This window comes from Ischnura elegans, chromosome 8 (assembly GCF_921293095.1).
Source record: "Ischnura elegans chromosome 8, ioIscEleg1.1, whole genome shotgun sequence".
Classification (NCBI taxonomy): Eukaryota; Metazoa; Arthropoda; class Insecta; order Odonata; family Coenagrionidae; genus Ischnura; species Ischnura elegans.
Window position 1 is genome coordinate 114,019,224 of NC_060253.1, and position 21,874 is coordinate 114,041,097.

Genomic DNA, 21,874 nt, shown 5'->3' on the forward strand with positions numbered 1-21,874 from the left:
CGTTGTACCGCCTTATTATCAATGAACACTTTAGTTACACTATTTATAAATCAAGAGAGGCAGCACTGATTTTTATAATTTTTGACGTATTATTATAAATTAAGAAATGAATTCAATGAAGCTACAAAAAGAAGCATTGCAGTGGCTTTCAGAAACATATTCTCCTTATTCAATCTACATAAGGTAGACCGAGTCTCGCATACGCGGATTTATTTCAATGAATTTTCTAATTTTTGTCTTAACTTAGGAAATTATAGACATTGTGGCTTTATAAAGCTGTTAATTATGTCAAAATTTTATGCATTTAGTTGTTGGCCTATTTTCGTTTTCGAACATAAAAAAAATGTTTTTAGGTCCAAGTCTTGCCCCGTTCTTGGGGCAAGTACACGTAACGCTATACCGATGCTTGACTGACGCTCAATATCTCGTTAAAATAGCCCCTAGAAGCAACATTAATGTGTCATGAGTTGTGGTGGTACATACAACTCGGTTCGGAAAAGTGCACTGCGTAAACGTGGGACGGTCTACCCTACACATTCGGCTTTCTTCTCTTCAGCCAAGTATACTCTGATATACAACAGTTTTTGCTTCGTTATCAGGCGGAAGAACAAATAAAGCGGATGGTTTACCGACACGTGAACATGCAAACTTTTTGGGGCACATTTACTGGCTAAACTCATTCGCTACACTTTGAACTTGGTGCCTAATTACAGCAAACTGGAGTCAGTCACTGCCTGATGTTATTCAACCATTACTCATTCCTGGATACGCACTCCTCCTTATCGCCTTAAGATGTTTGTAGCCAATCGAGCAGCTCAGGGTCAAGACTCATTGTATTCCTCCTGAACGTTGGTTCCCTGTCTCATCGCCACAGAACCCAGCTGACTCTCGCAAAATACCCTCTCCTCTCTCTGTGAACAATTCCTTGTGATGGTCTGGCCCTCGATGTCTATCTCTTCCGCAACAAGACTGGTCGTGTTCTCCATTCATTCCGATGGACAAAGATCTACCGGAAGTAAAGCAACCCATACTCAACGTTTGTTCCTCAACAGTATCTCATGAATGGGATTTACTATTTAAGTTCTCTAAGTGATCCAAACTTCAACGCGTAGTAGCATACATAAGACAGTTCGCTCATGATGGGGAACATGCATGAAAATTGTTAATATAGTAAGTCTCACTGAATAGACAATTTTATCACGAGTCCAAATATATAAGCCAAAACTCTCCTAGTAATCCACAAACGTCATTAAATGCTAATGAAAAGAGCTCAAATATCGCTTGAAGTCACGTGACCTGATACGCCTTCTAACGTCATCGGACGGTACACCATTCACTTTGCTAAGAGAGTAGAGCAGTACAGCCATGAATGCAAGATATCGAAGTAAAAATAGCAATTTGCGTTTTAGCCCCTGCATTGACCGATTTTCTATCCACTTTCTCTGTATTTCATCAGTGGATACCGTACCGTGACGTCACGCTCCGATGGCGTCGTGTTTTCATGCAGCCGATGAAGATAAATTTTTAAAGACTCAAAACTCGGCTAGAAAACATTATTCATCAGCCAGATTTTCGGCGAGTACGTTTGAGTTAGGCACCTTCATATTATAGTACTTTTAAAAAAATGTGCATGTTCCCCATTGCCGCCGTTCGGGCCATAACTATGGTATGCTTTCTTCTCAAGAACTCCAAGAGGTCACTCGTGTTATTTGTAAACTTATTCAAAAAACTTGCTTCAAGGAAGAATTGCAACTGCTTCAAGAAGAACAACCCTAGGCCACGAGAATTCAGCGCATTCCCCCCTTCATGGATGATGGTCTTCTCAAGAGTCGGAGGTAGACTCAAATATTCCTGCCGGAGCGTGGGAAACATCAAATTCTATTACCGAAATCACATCATGTTGTTAATTCACCAAATGATTATTACCACTGAAAATATTTGCATGCTGGTCCGCTACTCCTGCAGTCTGTCTTATGTGAACAATTTGGATTATATCTGTACGATCTGTTATCCGCTCTAGGGTTTTTAATGTATTCGCGGTTTTCGACGCCGCCCTAGAAATGTGCCTCCTTTGATGGGAGACTTGCCTAAGTACCGAGTGAAAAGGCCGTTTTACACGGTACACGGAATTGCGCAGTCTGACGTACGTGCGAAGGTGCAATCAAAATTGCGTCGTGTAAAGCGGCGAATTGCTAGAACACATGCGAGAATGCGTGGATGCGAGACGGCAAAATAGCCCCTGTTCTAATTTCGTTCATGCATTCACGCAATTCCACGCCATTTTAGAAATTAATGCAGCTCTAACCTGCGCACTTCCGTGTACCGTGTAAAACGGCCTAAACGGGTATGACCATTTCAAAGAACTGGCATGGATTATGCTGGACCCTTCAACATTAGAAACCACACTGAAAGAAAATTTGTCTCACTAAAAGTGTGTTTATGTCTTTTCACCTGCATGTGCACAAAGACTTTTCATCTCGAAGTTGTCACGGATCTCTCATCTGACGTCTTTATTGCAGCTTTAACACGATTTCTGTCAAGAAAAGGACTAACCACCGATCTATACTCAGACTGTGGAGCTAATTTCGTCGGAGCATCTACGCAGCTGAAGAGGCCAATAAAAAACTTTTATTCATCTCCGGAAACCCAAGATATCATTTCTCATTTTGCAACTGAGAACGGTATGAACTGCCATTTCATAGCACCCGCATCAAGGAGGGCTATGGGAAAGGGCGATTAAAAGTGCCAAAACTCACTTAATTCGAACCATTGCGCAAACTATTCTCACCTTGCAGGAATCCACAACGCTTGTCACCAAGGTAGAGGCGACGCTTAATCCCCGCCCACTCACACCTCTCTCAACAGATCCTTCTACTTTAACCCCCTCACATTTTCTCATTGGATCTTCACTAACAAACAGCCTTACCAGAGGATGACTACGTCGACCAACCCAACCACCGACTCAGCAGACGGCACACGGTTCAAGTCTTTTCTCAACAAATATCTGGCGTCGATGGCATCAGGAGTAACCCCACACTCTCCAACAACGCACAAAATGGACGGCAAGCAGAGAAAATATCAAGGTTGGAGATCTAGTTCTAGTGCACTCACCAAAGACTCCTCCTCTCTAGTGGTGCTTGGCACGAGTATCAGAAGCGTCACCAAGTGATGACGGTGTAGTTGGTGTGGTGCGGCAGCGTACCCCCAAAGGCACCCTTGCTATCAAAGTATTCCCTCTTCCAATTGAAAAATGACGATTGACATTGTAGTTGACTAAATTTTTCTATTACTCATCGTATTTCGCGCAACTTGCTTGCATAATTCTTAGAATTCGTGAAAATCGCACTTTCATTTTTATTTTATCGCACTTTCAATAACAGTTTATCGCATTTTGAAGCGTCTATTTTTTTTACTTTCATAATGGGGTAGATGACAATAAAATATAGTGAAACACAGTTATATGACAAAATACAGAATATTTTAAATAATTATGTAGTTGAACAATAGTAAATTAAGGAATAAGATATGTAGCGGCGGTGGTGTAGCTTGACCGCGCCCACTTGTAGTTCGCTGCCACGTAGTCCCAGCCAACTAGCAGCTGGCCAGTCGCTCACATGCTCTAAGCGGTGGGTGTCGGCGGAGCATTTAAACTGCGCTCGGCACAAAATGTACGAATTTTGCCGTCGAAAAGGCAAATTTGCGTAAAAATATCATAAAAGTCCAGCCATCGCATCTATACGTCGCATTTATTTGCGCACATCGCATCTATTTAAGGCATTTGCGATTTTCACGCATCTCTAATTATTCTGTATTGTTATTTTGAGTACTGTTTACATTTCTTTGCTGAACAAGGTGTTCAACGGGGGCTGGATGTTCGATACTACACAAGACGCCCTTTTTTTAGTCTTGGTTCTGGGAGTATGAAATGAATGGAGCCACCATCACCCTCCCCTCCATTCCCTCACTCCACGAAGCGACTCGGTTGGGCCAACAACGCTCTCTCCCTTCCCTTTTTGCCGGTCAACAGAGCACACCTCTCTCACTCTCATGCCGATCAACTCGGAGTTACACCAACGCTTCTCGTCGCGGCTGCTTACGTCTATCATCGCTGGTTCTTCGGAGCTGCATTAACCATTGCATTATTATTATTATTATTATTTTCATTGTATTAAACGCAATTATATGTTTGAAAATGTGGTTTATTTCCGCCGCAGGCAGCACATTACAGAAAAACGGATACATTAGTAAGACCATCAGGAAGAGAATTGCATTAGCAAAGGAGGCGTTCAAGAACAGGAGAGAGCTTCTGAGAGGTTCGCTATGTAAGAATTCAAAGAAAAGGTTAGTGAAGAGTCTAATCTGGAGTGTAGCACTTAACGGTGCAGAAACGCGGACACTTAAGGAGGAGGACGAGAAAAGGCTGGAGGCACTTGAGATAAGGGTGTGGCGAAGAATGAAGAAGGTAAAGTGGACGGAGAGGAGGAGGAACGATCAAGTGCTGGACATGGAGGGTGACGAGATGCAGATTTTAGATGAGATACGGAGGAGACAGAAGGTAAGGATGGAGCGATTACATAGTGGGGAGGGGATGTTGAAAACAGTGTTAGAGGGTAGATTTAGGTAAACGAGGGAGAGTAAGGAAAATAATAGGATTTTTAGATAGAATGAAAGGGAGTGGGCCTCATTGTGAATTGAAGAGGGAAGTGGTTGATGGGGAGGGAGGATCCCAGAATTCTTTTCGGGTGCTCCATGGAAACCTAGGTTAATCTGTAGAATACTTCAATAAATAATATAAAAATCAGCTGATACGAAAACAATAATAAGAAGTGACACAACAGCACTTTCAGCACGATTCAATAGTGTCATATTCACTCGTTCACAGCTGTTCCATCCATCCTTAGATTCACCATCAGCTCCCTCTGATTTTCATCATCTGCAGCTGAAATATCGAGATTATTCCATCATAATATATGAAAGCACAGCTGTGACGTCGTAACCTAATTCATTTCCTGAACAAGAATAAACGCTGCAATTTTGGGAGTCATAAAAGCTATAATTAGAAACGAAAGCTACTAGTTCATCAACTTAAGCTATGTCGTCACGAGCAACTAATGAAAAGTTGATAGATATTTATTTTGACGTACAAAAAATAAACAGACTTCGAAGCCTAACGCAATTACGAAGAACTTCAAACATATTTAGTAGGGATAAGTCGAATAGTAATTCGAATATCGAATTCGAATATCAAATCATTGCTCGAATATTCGAATACCTCGAATACTAAACGATGAATGTGAAAATGTTTGACTAGGTCGCCTGTGCTGCAGGAAACCCAAGATTTTGGCGAGTAATTGTGATTGCCTTTAAAGAATTCAAACCGGAATTTAGCTGATTAATGGAATATTTTAATTTTATGTAAACAATAGGGTAGTTTCCTTCATTAAAGAAAACGAAAGGCATTGATTGCGATTCGTTACCCACCATTGGTGTATTCATAATATACAAATTATTTGATTCTAGAAATACCGGTTTAGACCAATGGCAATGGTCAATTTTATCCTCATTTGAAAAAGGCCAGATTGGCGCCCATGCGATGCCACTCCACGTGACATCACAGGGACCTAGTTTCTACACGAGAGGATAGGAGTTTTACATCGCCTGAGGTTACCAATGCATGCATGAGGCACAGAGCTCAGGGAAACATGTCTTAATAATCACGTATTAAAACTGGCTAAGGTCGGAAAGTTTTCTTCATTTGATAAGGTATTAATAATCCTTATTTAAGCCAAGCGCTACCAGCTAGCATGGTACTTGGCTACCTGCTAGTATCCTGCGTCGTATTAGCGCTCAGAGCCTCGCCCCAAGGTCACCTCACTCGCGGCAGCGGGAAGCAGAACGACGTCACGCGGAGTTTTTCCCGGCATTCATACTTACCCGTCGCGTTTTCGCGCGCTTGAAAATTTTCACTTTTAATCTCAACGCGAAAAATAGATATCGTCTTATAAAAATCCAAAAGCGTTAAATACGTACTCCAGGAGTATAAATATTTCAATTTAGGCAATAAAAAATAATAGGAAAGCACCCTATTTGAGCATTACGCCAAAATGCTAAGCCTCCGTCGTATTTCTTCGTCTTTCCGGCATTTATTTTCCTGCGTAAAATGCTTAAATAAAGTCAGAAATATGTCGTGTTTAGTCTTATTCTTTCTTACATTATGCGTGTAAGCGCGTGGTTTCTATTGAGTTGGCACTCCAGAGGAATTGTTGAAATCAACTCATTTAGTGAAGGTATTTATTATCAATCACACACCGTGCGTCGCACACATGGCCTGCGGCCTCTACACATGAGTCGACTGCCTCTGGCGTCATCCCCGTCCTCTCCCCCACGTGGCCACACCTTCCCGGAAGGTGCTGATGGCAGCATCACTCCCACGCACTCTCATGAGTGCCTATGCATGGGGATCAGAATAGCATTACCATCCGGTTTCACGTCTCTGCGAACTCAAGATGTTCCGCTTACAACTATACCCCCTCCAAAGTGAATTGTTGAATATCCCAAAACATAACAATTCAATACTAGAATACATGGAAACCATTAACATCACAATAAAACAAAGAAAGATGAAAAGTTACCCAATGATAGAAGACAGAAAGAAAAGAAAAGAAAAATTAAAGCACTTAACACAAAACCGTACAAGTTGAAATATATGAATCAATTCAAGTGGATCAATAGGTCCAGAGTTCAGTCTTCGGCCGTGGCCTACACTTTCCTAGAATCACAAATTCCCACCCTCCCAAGCACTCGTCATCTTTGCACAGGAATCCCTTGGATTTTAAAAACCCCCTTGGCAATTCACTGCCCACGACCCCGCCCCACACTACTGATGCACTTCACACATTACACATTATCACTGTTAAGCTATACCCTTCATTTTTACTACCTTAAATCTAACATTGCATACCCATTATCTAGGGGTCCCCGCCCCCCCATCACGTATCCTCCCCTTAGCTCTGTCAAACAATTGACCTATTAATTTATACTCAATATTCATTCCTTCAAATCAAAATTAGTTACCACCATCCAATCGTGTTCTATTAACCCCACATCTTGTCCACAATCAAATACCAAACCGTTTTTTTTATGGCACCAATTCTTGAGCCATTTCAAGTCCCGCTATCCCAGCGGCGACTAAAATGGCGAATACCAAGGTCATTGTTCTTGTCAAGGCCCTTATATACTGGTTACTAATCCTCGGCTCAATGTTGTTGCCTTGACTGACGCTCCCACCCCTCCAGAGAAACTCTGGCGCGCAGTGGCGCTACTACTAGGGGAAATATGGAACTAACTGCGGTCTCGGCGGCGGTTCGAAAGCAAATCGGGACGAGATGGAGTGATAAGAGTCGGATGTGGACGAATTATAGGAGGAACGATTAGATTAATTGAATAATTTCACCATGGAAATGCGCTATGGGCTGTAAATCACTAGTTTCTTAGTTTCGGCGGGTAAATAGGACCTAGTGAAGCCAAAGTAACAATAAATTTATCTGCATTAGGGTTTTACCTAACTCTCGGAATTTTCTGATTAAATGCTATGATCGAAGCCGGCGGCAGTTGGAAAAAAACATATAGGTACATTAAAAGGCATATCTCCCGTTAACGGCCATTTTACACCGTGCACATAATTGCACAAACTGATGAATTTACTAAGGCGCTGTCAAAATAACATCGTGCAAAGCGATAAAGTGCTAGAACGAATACATGCAAGATGGTGAAATAGCCCCTATTCTAATTTCATTGAAATATCCGTGCAATTGCACGCCAGATGGAGATAGAATAAGATCTCATGATGGCCACTGCTAGTCTTCTTTACAGAGTGAGTCAACACTTCCAATGGTCATTTTAACAAAACACAACAAAGAGTCACTCTCTCGTCGCCTAGGGTCCGGTCTCCCAGATGCCAACGTATGGTGAGGATATGATTGATCAGTTCACCTTACGCATGCTTATATAGGGTTATGTTATGCAAGCAGTTACATAACATACAGGGTGAATTCTGAAAGTGATGCAATTGAATAACCCGTGCCACCTCAATTGGTTGGAGTGGGATCAAACTACTTGGAGTAGGAGGAATGGACTCTAATCATTGTTGCAAGACCAATCTGATCGCTTTCTAAGCTATGGAAGGACGTAAGTTATGGCCGACCTTGTCAAGGAAAAAAATGGAATCAACAGTCGAGCAAAGTTTAAGTTTTATGCTAAATATCTTTAGGAAACGAAATAAGTTGTGAGGCTTCTAGCGACTCTGTTCTGCCCTACTCACAAGTTTTGAGGGAGTTAAAAGCCTTTACAATAATAACAATATGCCTTTATTCAGGCGAGGTTGAGACTATGAAGTCCCCTCTTCCACCTATTGAAGGGCTCCTTGCCACAACATGCTATGAATCCACACCCTGGTTCCTGGCCAAACACCAGATTCGTATGCTGCCTCACCTGTAGTCCGGAGGTCACCCCATCAGATATTTTTGGGCAAGTTAGGATTAAGGCAGCCCTGAAATGAACCCATTCTTCATCCATAGAAGAGATACAAACAGCCATGAAAAAGACCTTACGAGAAGCCTCCGAAGAAACCTCCTTGGGCATGTACTCAGTCACAGCACAGTCGCTGGAAAAAAATGTGCAGAGGCCTAAAGACAGTACTTAATCAATTTCTCATTACTCTAAATTAATGACACAATATCCAGATCACAAAGGAAATATAGTTAATTATTAACCTACACTATTTAATGTCTCTTTAGAAGTGCACCCTATAACATTTATTGAATTAGAAATATAGAGCGGCTGTAAAATATACAAGACCATTTCAATGCACTACTCTCCAGTGTTAGGAAAAATCTGAGAGAGTAAAAAGTTCTCTCTTACCTTTTGGAAATAATCACTAGGATTACCTCTATCAGGAAAAAAACACCTTTTGAAGCTTACCAACATTTATTTCCGAGAAAAATTGATAAGCAAACATTTTCAGGTATACATTCTATCAAAAGGAAGTAAATTTCCACATCAATTCATCAAACAACATCTCTCTATAATGTCATGAAACAGACAGCCATAAAAAGCATCAATTATTCTCCTGAAAACGGATTAAATAAAAGCTGACTGTAAGTTCTTCATTTGAATTCTAGTAGGAAACAGCCACCATATGTCTTGAATATTGAAGTCCACTGATGAATCATCTTAAGGAACAGCCTTCAAGGAGTTTCACAGACATCATATTAGCTGATAGAACAAATAATAAAAAAGGATTAGTACAAGTATAAGGGCTAATAACAAAACCATGATAAGAAATTTAAAATAAAAAATGTCCAAAATTTAAGAAATTAGACCAAGGCATTTAAAACATATTAAGTCACAAAGAACACAAATATTAGTAATGTGAGTGAGAGTAAATTATTGAATAAACTGAATAAGAATAGGAAAAAAATAAATATTCAGGCTTACAATTAGATAATGATCAATAAACAAAATTAGTTCACAAATTTGGCATTTAAAGTAATGATTTCTTAATGATTTTATAAATAATTAAATAGCCATCCATGAATTCCTAAAAGTCAAAATGTAAAATTCATTTTTGTGTTTCATTGAAACAGCTATAAATTGTTAGGTGTAGACCTAAGCTATTTTTCAAGCTACAGTTTTGGCTTTAGCACTTTGTTGTAACTGTTGCAAGAAAAAATAAGTGCCTGTTACGTACGGGACAAGCTGAGTCAACCACTTGTTTGGCTCATGTTATGAAAAATGATATTTCAGCTCAATTAGAATTTTCATAATGCTGTGGTATTTTTTTCATATAACTTAAAAAGTATGCTTCAAGTACATATACTTAACATTATTAAGAAATTTTTTTCAACTAAGTTACAATTTTTTCACCTTTTGTTACGTACGGGACATTGTACACTTCAGGCTAAAAGTTATTGAAAGCAGGCAGAGTTAACATGGTCAAAAACACATTTATCAGAAAAGGTTGTTAAGCCAATTACAATATAAGAAGATCATATGTTTATAAGCATTACTTTCTTGATCAATTAACTTGTATTTGCTTAGCTTAATTATAATACAATTAAGGTATAAAAAAAATTATACAGCTACTTTAATCTTTTTACCATGGTATTATTTAAAAAAAAAAGGAGAAAGATACCAGAGTTCATAATTTAAGATCTTTACGGTTAAATTTTCCATCGTCTTTTTTTGTTCAACATTATAGGAGGAGAAATAGCTTTAATCACCTCTGTCTCTCTATTGTATACAATACAATCGGGCAGCGTTGGCCATTTATAATGTTCTGGGGACTGGTGGGTACCATCTGGGGCACAGCTAGGAATTAAGGCTAGAGGAGGTTTTAGGGGCGACTAATAGTGGGGATCTGGGGGGTATGGAATACCTGCCAGGGCAAGCAGGAGGTACGGGGACCCTCCCCCAGAAATTTTTTAAGATAAATGGTTCAAAATGGGGAGTTTTACAGCTTTCTGAGGGATATTTTATTAATCCTTACACTTTTCTATAAGTAATATTAATCCAATTAACTAATTTAGATTTGGGGGGTGATTATGCCCCAAAAACCTCCCCCCCCCCCTCGCTGTGCCACTAGGTACCATGACTGTAACTTACAGTTGCTTCTGTGAGACAATTTCTGTGATTTTGCCTCAAAATAAATTGCCATTATATTGCACTAGAACCCACTGACCTCTGAATTCTGTCTTCACTTCAACAAACAGGTCTAAATTCAAGTTGATATCTTTAAAATGTTTCTCTCCTGAAAATCTTTCATTTGTGTTGCATATCACGTGAAAGCTAAGGATATCTGGTGCTGCTTGAACATTGTCTCAATGCTTTACTTTGATGATGGTATCATTTATATAATCTTCTCCAGCATAATATGCCTTGAACAAACAAATATTGAACAACAATACAATAAAACTTGTCTTTGAACAAACTACTGAAGATTCTGATGCAAAATCCTTGGCAGATTGAATAGAGCATCATTTTCATCCTCACTACTCTTAACATTCAGTCAGTTCTCTAAAATTGCATTCAGGAGAACTGATGTGAGCTTGATTTTTTAGCTTAAGTTTGCCTGCTATTCACTGTCATTTTTTCCCTTTCATACTTTTTCTTTGTCGGTAATATTTTCTCTCCGCTTTTTTCTTAATTAATTTATCCTCTTACTTCTTTTTAAGAACCCATCATGATCACTTGCATTTAGTTTACTTTGCATTTTCTTTACTCTAGCAACAGCAGTTGCCTAAGGTTTTTCCACCACCATTTAAATTCTGAAAAAGCATTAAATTTCTTATCTTCAAAGTTTCAGGCATTACTCAGTGGTGCTTATGTAAACTTACTTAAATAAAAATACTTCATGTAGTCCACATTGTTTATTTTCTGACCTTGATTCCCTCCTAGTAATCGGTCACAAAAATAACATATGCTATAATCACTCACGCACTGAAACATGTATTACGTGTTGGCTAAAGGCGACTGTAAATTCTAGTATCACCAAACATCTAATCGAGAACAACTATCCCAGTGATTTCACATCTGAGATCTACCACACACTGAGACAAAAGAAATTAAGTCCCCACTTTTTGTCATGAAGAACTGGAGATTATTGAGGTGACAAAATCAAATGAAACGCAGGAATTAAACAGTCATGTTTTACCATTTCATTCACCTTACTTTTTCTAACCTTTTCTACCCGCCCTCTATGCACCTAAAATTTTACTTGTTCTTCTGTTTACTACAATGCATACTTTCAACCACAGCACCTACTCCTCTGCCACTTTGTCATTTCATGACATAAACTTAATACCTGGCCCTTCTATTAACTGATGCCAAACTCCCCAACCCTGAATGCCCAGAGCACAATTTTAAATTTAAATTACTGTAGGCCTAGACTTTTCTGGCCTAAATGTAAATAACGCTTCATTTTATGCTTTAGAATTAAATATTACCAAAATTTAGTAATGATATGACATAGTGAATTCATTTTTATGTATATTGCATATTATGTTGTGAAGTGTCCCGTACGTAACGTTACATACGGGACAGAAAGAAATTGAACATTAGGGTATGTTTAAATTTTATTATTTTTTCACAACATCATAATCATTTAGTTTGACACAAAACCAGTTTAGAAAATTGTATTTTGAGTGGCTGTTTGTCAAGAAACTTTGTGAAAAAATAAATTTATATATTTTATGTTACGTACGGGACAAAGAAACAATCTACTTTTAAACACTGTATTTTACCATTATACTATCGCAAAATTAATATAATTTTGTGATAGAAACTCTTATACTGTACTATATTTTGATATTATAATTACCAAGACACATAAAAATAGCATTTAGTCAAGCATTGATATGGCAACACAACCTATGAAAATGGCAATTTTTGAACAGCTGATGAAGAGACGACTTTGAACCTAGGTTACCTACATATTTAAACATATTTGACTAAAATTCCTAGTAAATACTCATAATATAACCTTATGAGAAGACAATCATGACACAATAAGTTAAATATAAAAAAAATATTTTTATTTCCAAAAGTTACCTATTTTCATGGAATGGCCCATTAGAGGGGCCATTCCATGAAAATAGGTAACTTTAGTTAGTAGATAGTACATATTACCAAAAGTTCTCCAGGAGTGTAAGTCAAGTCGTAGTTCACAAAGGTCATATGGAGGTTGTTAGTATGAAGAAAATTTTAAGAACCAAGGTTTGGAGGAAAAGTATGCAAAAAGATGTTGAACAGTGGTGTAGATTCTGCCATGAATGTCAGTTAGTGGCTAGGAGTGACCCACTAGAACCAATAGTACGATCTGAATTGCCATGTCAACCATTGTAAGTTTGTATTTCCTTGGCCCCTAACCATCAGGGGGCAATTTGTTGATAGTGTTAGATTTGCACAGTCCTTATTTGTCTAAAGGCTTGTTCGCACGGTATGGTTTGCTAAAATCTATTTCATCAGATAATGGACCACCATTTAAAGATGCAGGATTTCAGAGGTTTCTGAAAGATTTAAATATTATCCATCATTTTTCTACACCATATTGGCCCCGGGCAAATGGAGCGGTAGAATGCCAAAACAGGAACATTATGAAAAGATTAAGGATTGCTGGCGCATAAAAGATAAGTTGGATAGAGGAACTTCTGATATACCTATCCTCATATTGAGCCACTCCCCACTTGGTAACAGGTTGCCCACCAGCAGCGTTGTTTTTAGGATGCAAGATTTGGTAAAAAAATTCCTGATTTACAGTTATGTATGCAGGTGAACCTGATATTAGCTGTAATAATTAGAGACAGGGAGTTAATGTTGAAAGATGATGGTAAATTGTATGCTCATTTAAACTGTCTTGCAAAGCCTAGTCTTGTGGAACCAGGGGATATGGTGTTAATGAAACAAGCTTGGGAAAACAAACTATCCACTCCCTTTAGACAAGATCCTGTGACCATTATAGAATCTAATGGAAATTCGGAGTTGATTTATGATAATCAAGGGAAACCTCATAGAAGGAATACTTCTCATGCTAAACCATATCTTCAGAGGGAACAAGAGAATGGGAATAAGGAAGAGAACTACAATGAGCTAACACCAAGGGAGGATATAGTACAGTTGAGGACCAAAAATACGGAATCCAGAAACCCAAAAAAAAACAGAAATCTAAAATGTTTGAAAATTCTTCTGCATAGGGTTTCGACTAGACACCTCGTGGCACCGGCCTCTGAGCCTTGTTCTGGGACGAGTAGGATGTTAGCACACTCTGTAAACATACACTAACAACCTGGGCACTTAGGGATCTCAAATATCAAGCACAAGAGCCTGAACACATTTATAAATTAATTAATTAACAAAACATACCATGAAGACCAGAAATCCAGAAACCCTTTGGTCCCAAGCTTTCCGGATTTGAGGTCCTCAACTGTAGATGGAGGAAAGAATTTGCAACATAATCCTGTGATGGCAGGAAACAATTACAGGAAAACAGGAGACTCTCCAGGAGAGATGAGGTCAATGAGAGAATGTAATAAATCTAGTTCTTTGCAGTATTATAAAATGTAGATCACTGAATAACTAGTATTTATTTATTACTTATTTACTGAACACTCAGTATTTAACATGCGCTGATTATTTAACATATGCCAAGCTTGTAAAAAGACTTTTGATTTATCTGGAATGAAGAATGTTATTTTGGTTTATAAGTGAATTGGTGTAGTAAGTGTCAGGATTTGCATTTGTTTTTGTTCAAGACTTTACGTTTATGTAAGGGTAAGAATGTCTCTTAAAGGAGAAAAGGGATGTTGAGTCCTAAGGTTTGCCACCATGCTCAGAAGTTGGGAATGAGAGTTCTGGTGTAAGAGTGATGAACAATAAAGATGGCGAGATGTAAGGTGTGCTTACACATCGTTGATACATACTCTAATAGGTGATTGATCACCCAAGCTTGGTAGTACATATACTAACTTTTATGTTATGCTTGATGGTCTAAACTACCTAAACCTCACACAGATGTTGGACATTGAAGTTGTAAAAATTATCCATAAAATAAAACTTGGGCTCATGTCACCTTACTTAAATTAATAAACAATAATAGTGATATTCATAAATATGAGAGCAAAATTTTCATATTACTTCTCTGAGTAAATCGGGACACAAATGTTCAAAAGAACAAGCTCAGATCAGACATCAATATACATTTACATATTTTCAAATTTACTCACATTGCTGGAAGGCGGCTGTATTTCTCTTGAGGACATACAGTATATTTGGATCTGAGGGTCTACATCATTCTTTGTATCTAAATGTTCGACTCCTCCAGACAGTATTATTAGGTTTCATCTCCCAAAATTACTTCACATTAAATTACATTCACAAAGTTTCATGCTTCACTGGTTTTATATATCAGTTAATCCTGGGGAAAAATAAAGAATAATTAGTTCTCAAAGCCACTTACAGATCCAACATCAATATGCATTCATGTATTTTCAAATAGTAGCACGGTTAGACAGAAATTGTTCATGAAACATGCAGGATGTGTAAGGCTTGTCAGCAACTGGCTAGTTAGTAGGCCATTTATGACTTGGCAGTGAAAGATGGCCAATTTCTCTTGATTATCCAGATAATTTGCACTGAACCGAATCGATAAATCTCAGCAATTGTAGAAGCAGATCAATGATAAACCTCGACATCCAATTATTTCCAGAAAATTTATTGCAAGGCATTTATTAAATAACTATTTCAATTTGTTAATTCACGCATCTGGTCTTTATAAGCTCCCGAGTAAAACAGTCATTGGTTCCGGTCATTGATTATAATTAATTGTAATTCCCAAAATATCATATCATAGTAGAACGTAGAACACTTCGAAATGGCAGAGCAAAAATGAAGTTAATTACGTTAAACGCAAAATCAACCAAAGGAAATTCTTGTGCGCGACATTGCGAGATACCTGTCACGCTTTATCTATGAATCCTACATAAAAAGTTAATGTTTGTCTGTGTCTGTCATACAAAAATCATCATATAAATGTGGTTTTTATGCGATCGAGCTAAAATAACGTAAAAGAATATTTATCGGTTGTTTAAATTGCAATGCATTTAGATTCTTCAAGACTATTAACCCTGCAAGGCACTAATATACGCTAAAAATAGAGGCCAAGATAGAGAAAAAATACACTTATTTGCGGTGTGTAGTAGGATACGATCGAGGAGTACTCCTCTCTGCTACCATGAACAAAACTTATGAACCTTGTGACGAAGAGAAATAAACAATAGCATTTTCACGCACAACGGCCAACTTCAATGCACAAAGAATTAGGCAAATTCTCTAACTCATCTCCGAACTGCTCAAAATCAAAGGGCTTCTCAGCTAGTAATGTATATAAACAAGAAACCCAAACCAAAACATCAGGTCCATTCCAGATAAAAAAACTTAAAAATAACTTTTCAAGAGTTTGATTCTACTTCCGATAGAGCAAAACAATGTTTAAAAAATATCAAATTTAAATGCGAATACTCACTGTGCCATGCGATGGACAGTAGGCGGCACACATTACTTACAAAATTAAAATTAACGTGTCCACCACATTCTGCCATCTTGGAATAAGGTCGGCTAAAAATGTTGAGCGGGATAGGTGTTTCATTTTCGACAAATGCTGTAATATGGACACGCAGTTGAAACATTTGCATTGTTATTAAACTTAATTGCTAAGATTAGTGACACTTCGGGCCTTCACCGTTATCATAACTTAGGTACCATGCACAAGAAACAACTTATTCAAAAATGCAACATGTAAACATTCAGAGTACTTACCGCCGCCTTCCACAAATGGGAGTTTATAATGCCCAGTTTGGAATTTTATTTCTTCTTAGCATTATATACCCACTTAAAACCACGCACAAAAACGATCCCTTGTCGTAAGCCATGGTGTTCACAGGTAAGTAAACGGGATCCCACTACAAGCGAGGGCACGGGATTTGTTTCAAGTCACTACTCCTGAACCATCGCTGACTTTTCTGAGCTAATAGCACCACTTTCTAGCCACTACACTCAGTTTCGTACTGTCAAAAAATGAAACCTCCAGAAGGCCTCCTTACCACTGAAAAAATGGAAAAAAACATCACAAGTCAGCGTTTCGGCTATTGGCAAATGGAAGGAAATCCAGGAGGCAGCACTAAGTTAGGTGTCATGGCCGAATAGGGAGGATCGCTTACTTTAGTACGTTTGTTTGTGTGGAACGATAACCTGCGAATACCCGAGTTTTATGTTCTTATTGAAAGCGTCATTGTTCTTATTGACAATTGCATCTGGAAGGGAATCCAGGTGACAGCACTAAATTAGGTGTCATGGCCGAATATGGAGGATCGGATGCATTAGTACGCTTGTTCGTGTGAAACGTTAGCCGGCCAGCACTATACCGTTTAGCCGAATATCAATGGCATTATGATGAAAAACTTAGAAGGAAAAGTTCATGAGCAACAAAATGTGCTGTGTTTATGATTGCACCGACCAGTGTGAGACAAAAGCTATCTCTCTACATAGATTCCGCAACACCCCTAATTTGGGAAAGAAGTGGGAGCACGTCATGAGAATGGGCAAGAGTGAGCTAGCATGCTAGTTTTATTTAAGAAAATAACAAGAATGGGTCATAGAGAAACATATGAAGGCATGACACCTTCATTGTATCATTTAATGCCTACTTAAAAATTGTTCGCGTAAGTATGGAGGTGTCAGAGGATGAGATGCAGACGGAAAGAAGGTTGAACAAACTTGCAATAACTATCAATGAATTTTCAGATATCCAATAAGCCAGGAAAGTTAAGGTTGGGGAAATGATTCGAATCGCGACAACTGAGAATTATATGAATATTCCAGGCCGACTACCCACCAATTGCCGGGACTAAGTCTGCTTGAGACAAGTAATTTCTCCCAAAGTCGCACAAACTTTTCCCAGGCGATCCCCCCCACGATCGCCGGGACATCTTCCGCCCGGGGGCCCGTCAAAACCGGGTCGGCCCTTAAAACATCTGTCTCTTTCTCATTCAATAACTAGACCCTGCTCTTCTGAATACGATGCGGTTCGAAACCCCGACGTTTCTAAGGCCTGCGTGCTTCGTTGGGTTAAAGGATTTCTCGAGTCGCTTAGCCCAAATGGCCAAAATTCCGGGGCCGAGGCACGGAGACCCGTCTCGCCACTTCCCCATCGATCTTCGCTAGCCGGTGAGAGTCGAGTGACTCCACATAGCAGTCAAAACGCCAATGCAAGGGGAATTCCGCTCACGACCACACCGACGTCGAATTCCCTTAAGAAGAATAGATTATTGAGGACGGATGGCTTATGTCAGTAGATGCCTATCATATTGTTTGATGATTTTAATAATGATATATCTCTTGTGATGATGGTGGATAAAATCGTCAAACAATACACACGAAAACGGAAAAAGAAGCGCCAATTTTCTTCTGAAAAGCTTGTATCTCGTGTGACATGCCATTAATAACGCTTGTTTGTATGCTAAAGCCCATTGCAAGAACCAAATACTCCAACAGTGCTTCAACCATGATAGGTTACAGCATTCCACCTCATAGCCCTCAACGAGGGACCTCTTGATGTCTCTATTGAACTCCAAAACGTCAGATGTGGAGAAAATTACTTCATCCATTATTCACAACTGAGATTTACCATATACATCAGTATTCGCTTCACAAAATTGCTGAAAACACATCCGTTTCGCACACCGCTAGGCTGTAGCATTAGTAAACAAACCGGCCGATCCTCCATGTCTCATTTCTGAAATTGGCCACCAGATGTCAGCTACTTTGATTCCTGTTGCCAATACTCGCCATGTTAATTTTCCTACCACTAGAAACCCTGGGCACCCTCGCGCTGCCACTCGTTCAACAGAGGAACTATTTGGTGTCGGAAGATTGAGGCAACAGCGCCCCCTACCGATTTCAATGAGAACCTCTTGGAAGATTAGTAACCAGTATACAAGGGCCATGGTTCTTGTTCGTCTTCCTCTAGAACCGTGGACAAGGGTCCTTGTGATCGGAGCGAATAGGAGTGTGAGGGCGCTGGAGAAGGGGACAGGGGAGGGGCTGCGGTTCTCTCAGCTGTTCGCTGTCGGCTGCGGAGGGGGTAAGGGGACCGCCTTGGGAGGAGAGGGGAAGGCGGTGGAGGGGAGGCTGCTTCGTTCCGCTGGGAGGAGCTCTCCTCTTGGTTGGGAGGGGGGGGGAACCACTCCTTTCCCCTTCACTGGCGCCTCGCCGTCTGGAGGGGATGAGGGAGGGGAGTCAAACCCTTCCCCGCTATCCGTTCCCAGCTGGCTGGCCTGTGGAAGGTCGGCGTATCCCCGCGGCTCCACAGATTCGAACTCTATGTCACTGCAAGAGGGTAGAATTGGGGTTTGGGGAGGAAGGGGTGGATTCTTCCGGGGTCTTCCTCTGGGGCGAGCACGTCTCCTTCCTAGATCTGGGGGTGGAATAGAACCTGAATAAGGTTTCACACGATTCACATGCACCACAATTTTTCGAAATGGAAGCTCCAACTCTAAATTGCAATCGGACAAAACTCTTATCACTCGATACGGCCCTTCCCAGGGGCAATGAAACTTTTTCACTTGCCCTGGCTTCAAACACGGGTCGCGTAAATGTACGTAGTCGCCCACCTCGTATCTGCGTTGTTTTCCCTTTGTTTTTACCCCCTCTGCTTGCGTCTTTTGTGCCCTCCGATTGTTTTCCTTGCAAACTTCCCACAACTTTGTTAGTCTCGCACACAATTCTCCCACAGCCGGGTGCTTGGACGGGAAATCGTTCGCCGCCATGACTTCAAAGGGGGAGGCCATCGGAAATCCGAATATCAATTCGTGGGGGGAGTACTCTGTACTACGGTGTTTTTTTAATATTATACACAGAGACTGCATAGTTTAATAAAGAATCCCAATTTTTGTTATTGTAATTCACGTAATGGCTCAGTATTTGGGCGATCGTGCGATGCACTCGCTCAACCCTCCCGTTCGCCTCCGGGTGATACGATGACGTGCGTAATCGCTTCACTTCGAGCAGCCTACACATCTTACGGAACAACTCCGATTCAAAATTGGTTCCCTGATCGGTGAGGATCGTCTTTGGGACTCCGAATCGCAAAATCCAATTTCTAACAAGCGCCGCAGCCACCGTCTCCGCAGTTTGGTCGGCCATGGCCGTCATGACTACATATCGTGAAAAGTGATCCACAATTGTCAATATGAACCGGTTTCCTTTATCTGTTCGCGGAAAAAAGGGCCTACAATATCTAGTCCTAAGAACTCAAACGGCCGCGAGGCATAAGGCACTTCCTGCAAGGGGGCCTTAGAGCCTCCATACGGGCTTCTTCGATTGCACGCAATGCAGTGCTTGACGTGCTCCCTCCCGGCTCTTTCGATACCTGGCCACCAATATTGCGATACTAGTCGAGTCACCGTTGCTTCCCTACCTAAATGTCCCGCCATTATATGATCATGGCATTGCTTAAGTATTTCCTCCCTACAGCTTCTCGGCACCACAGTCCTATTCCCCCGTTTCGTTTTCCTAAACAACACGTTGTCGATTACCGCGAAATTTTTGTCTTCCCTCCACCCTCGGAACTCCTCATCACTCCCTTGCGCATCCGCGAAGTCTATCGCTCCCTCAGCGACCACGCCCCTCACCTTCCGGCTGAGCGTGTCGGCATTTAAATGCGCCTTCCCGGGCTTGTGCGCTACTTCGTCGTCGTACTCGCTTAACTTAAGTGTCCAACGCATTAGCCTGCTGCTTGGATCCTTGAGACCAAACAACCACTTAAGAGCAGCATGGTCAGTTACGATCAAGAATTTACGGCCGAACACGTAACACTTAAACTGTCGCACTGCCCACACGACAGCGAGGAGTTCCTTCTCTGTTGTAGTATAGTTTATTTCGGGGTTTTTCATTTGCCGAGACGCGTATGCCACGGGGTGTTCCTCCCCATCGATCACTTGCGATAACACGGCCCCTATTGCGAAATTACTCGCGTCCGTAGAGATGATGAAAGGTCGGTTGAAGTCGGGGTAAATTAATACCGGACTACTCGTCAACGATTCCTTTAAACTCTCCACAGCCTCGTCACACTCAGGCGTCCAATTAAAAGTAGTCCCTTTCCGCAGCAACGCCGTCAGTGGTCGGGCGAGGACGGCGTAGTTATCCACGAACCGGCGGTAATAGTTCGTAAGTCCTAAAAATGACTGAATTTCCTTTGCCGTTCTCGGGGTTGGGTAATCGCGCACCGCAGCAACTTTTTCTGGGTCGGGCCTGATCCCGTTGGCGCTGATAACATGGCCAAGGTACTTTACTTGTGGGAGAGCAAAGTGGCACTTAGTCAATTTCAACGACAGGCCGGCCGCTTCCAACTTCTCGAATACCTTGCTTAGCCGTGAGGCGTGCGTGTCAATCGAATCGCTAAACACGATGACGTCGTCTAGATAAACTAAACTTTCCGACGGCGTCATCCCCCGTAGCACTCCATCCATCATCCGTTGGAATGTCGCGGGCGCGTTTCTAAGTCCAAATGGCATGCGGACGTATTCGTAATGGCCGCTGTTTACGATAAAGGCGGCCTTCTCACGCGAGTCCGCGGCCATCGGAATCTGGTGATATCCGCTAGTGAGGTCGAGGGTCGTGAAGTACTTACATCCGCCTAAATATTCCAAAGTCTCTGTGATATTGGGAAGGGGGTAAACATCTGCTTTAGTGATAGCATTAAGGGCCCTAAAGTCTATGCAGAATCGATAGTTTGGCTTGCCATCCAGTGACTTTTTCGGAACCACCACCACCGGAAACGCCCACGGGCTATTGCTAGGCTGGATGACCCCCCCGTCTAATTGCTCTTTCACGAAATTCTCTATCAGGGGCTTCAGGTGGTGCGGGGTCCTATAGGGTTTTTTATAAATCGGGCGGGCATCACCCGTCGGAATTTCGTGCTCCACTAGATGAGAGGCAGGGGGCCCACCCGTTTGCGTAAACAAATTCTGAAATTTCTCAATCACTGGGGCTAGTACTTCTCGTTCCTCACCTTTCAAGTGCCCCAACTTATCCCGAATGTCCCTTCCGAATTCCTTCACTTCCATTACCCCAACGCACTTTTCCTCCCATCCAGTTGTCCCCTCTTCGCGGCCCGTTTGAATGTCCTCACCCGAGTGCACCTCGCTAACTCTCGCGATCAATGTCCCCTTGTTTAGCGTAAGTGTATCAGGTCCAAAATTACTTACGTGTGTGGTGACGCTTCCCTCATCGCTCACCAAGCACACACACCTGGCCACCCAACACT

The 21,874-nt window shown here is 41.0% G+C and overlaps 1 protein-coding gene across 1 annotated transcript; it reads right to left on the reverse strand.

Moving 5' to 3' along the window:
• Positions 1-18,662: 18,662 nt before the first annotated feature.
• Positions 18,663-19,761, reverse strand: LOC124164488 (myb-related transcription factor, partner of profilin-like). Its single transcript, XM_046541818.1, has 2 exons — positions 19,632-19,761; positions 18,663-19,042 (listed from the first exon to the last, which is right to left on the reverse strand). Exons 1-2 carry the CDS (start codon positions 19,759-19,761, stop codon positions 18,663-18,665), a joined length of 510 nt encoding a protein of 169 aa, XP_046397774.1.
• Between the last annotated feature and the right edge of the window lie 2,113 nt (positions 19,762-21,874).

Coding starts and splice junctions, on each gene's coding strand:
- LOC124164488 (XM_046541818.1), bottom strand. CDS start 19,761: ATGACGGCCATGGCCGACCAAACTGCGGAGACGGTGGCTGCGGCGCTT. Junction 19,043..19,631: donor TTTTGAATCGGAGTTGTTCC/GTAAGATGTGTA, acceptor AACCTTATTCAG/GTTCTATTCCACCCCCAGAT.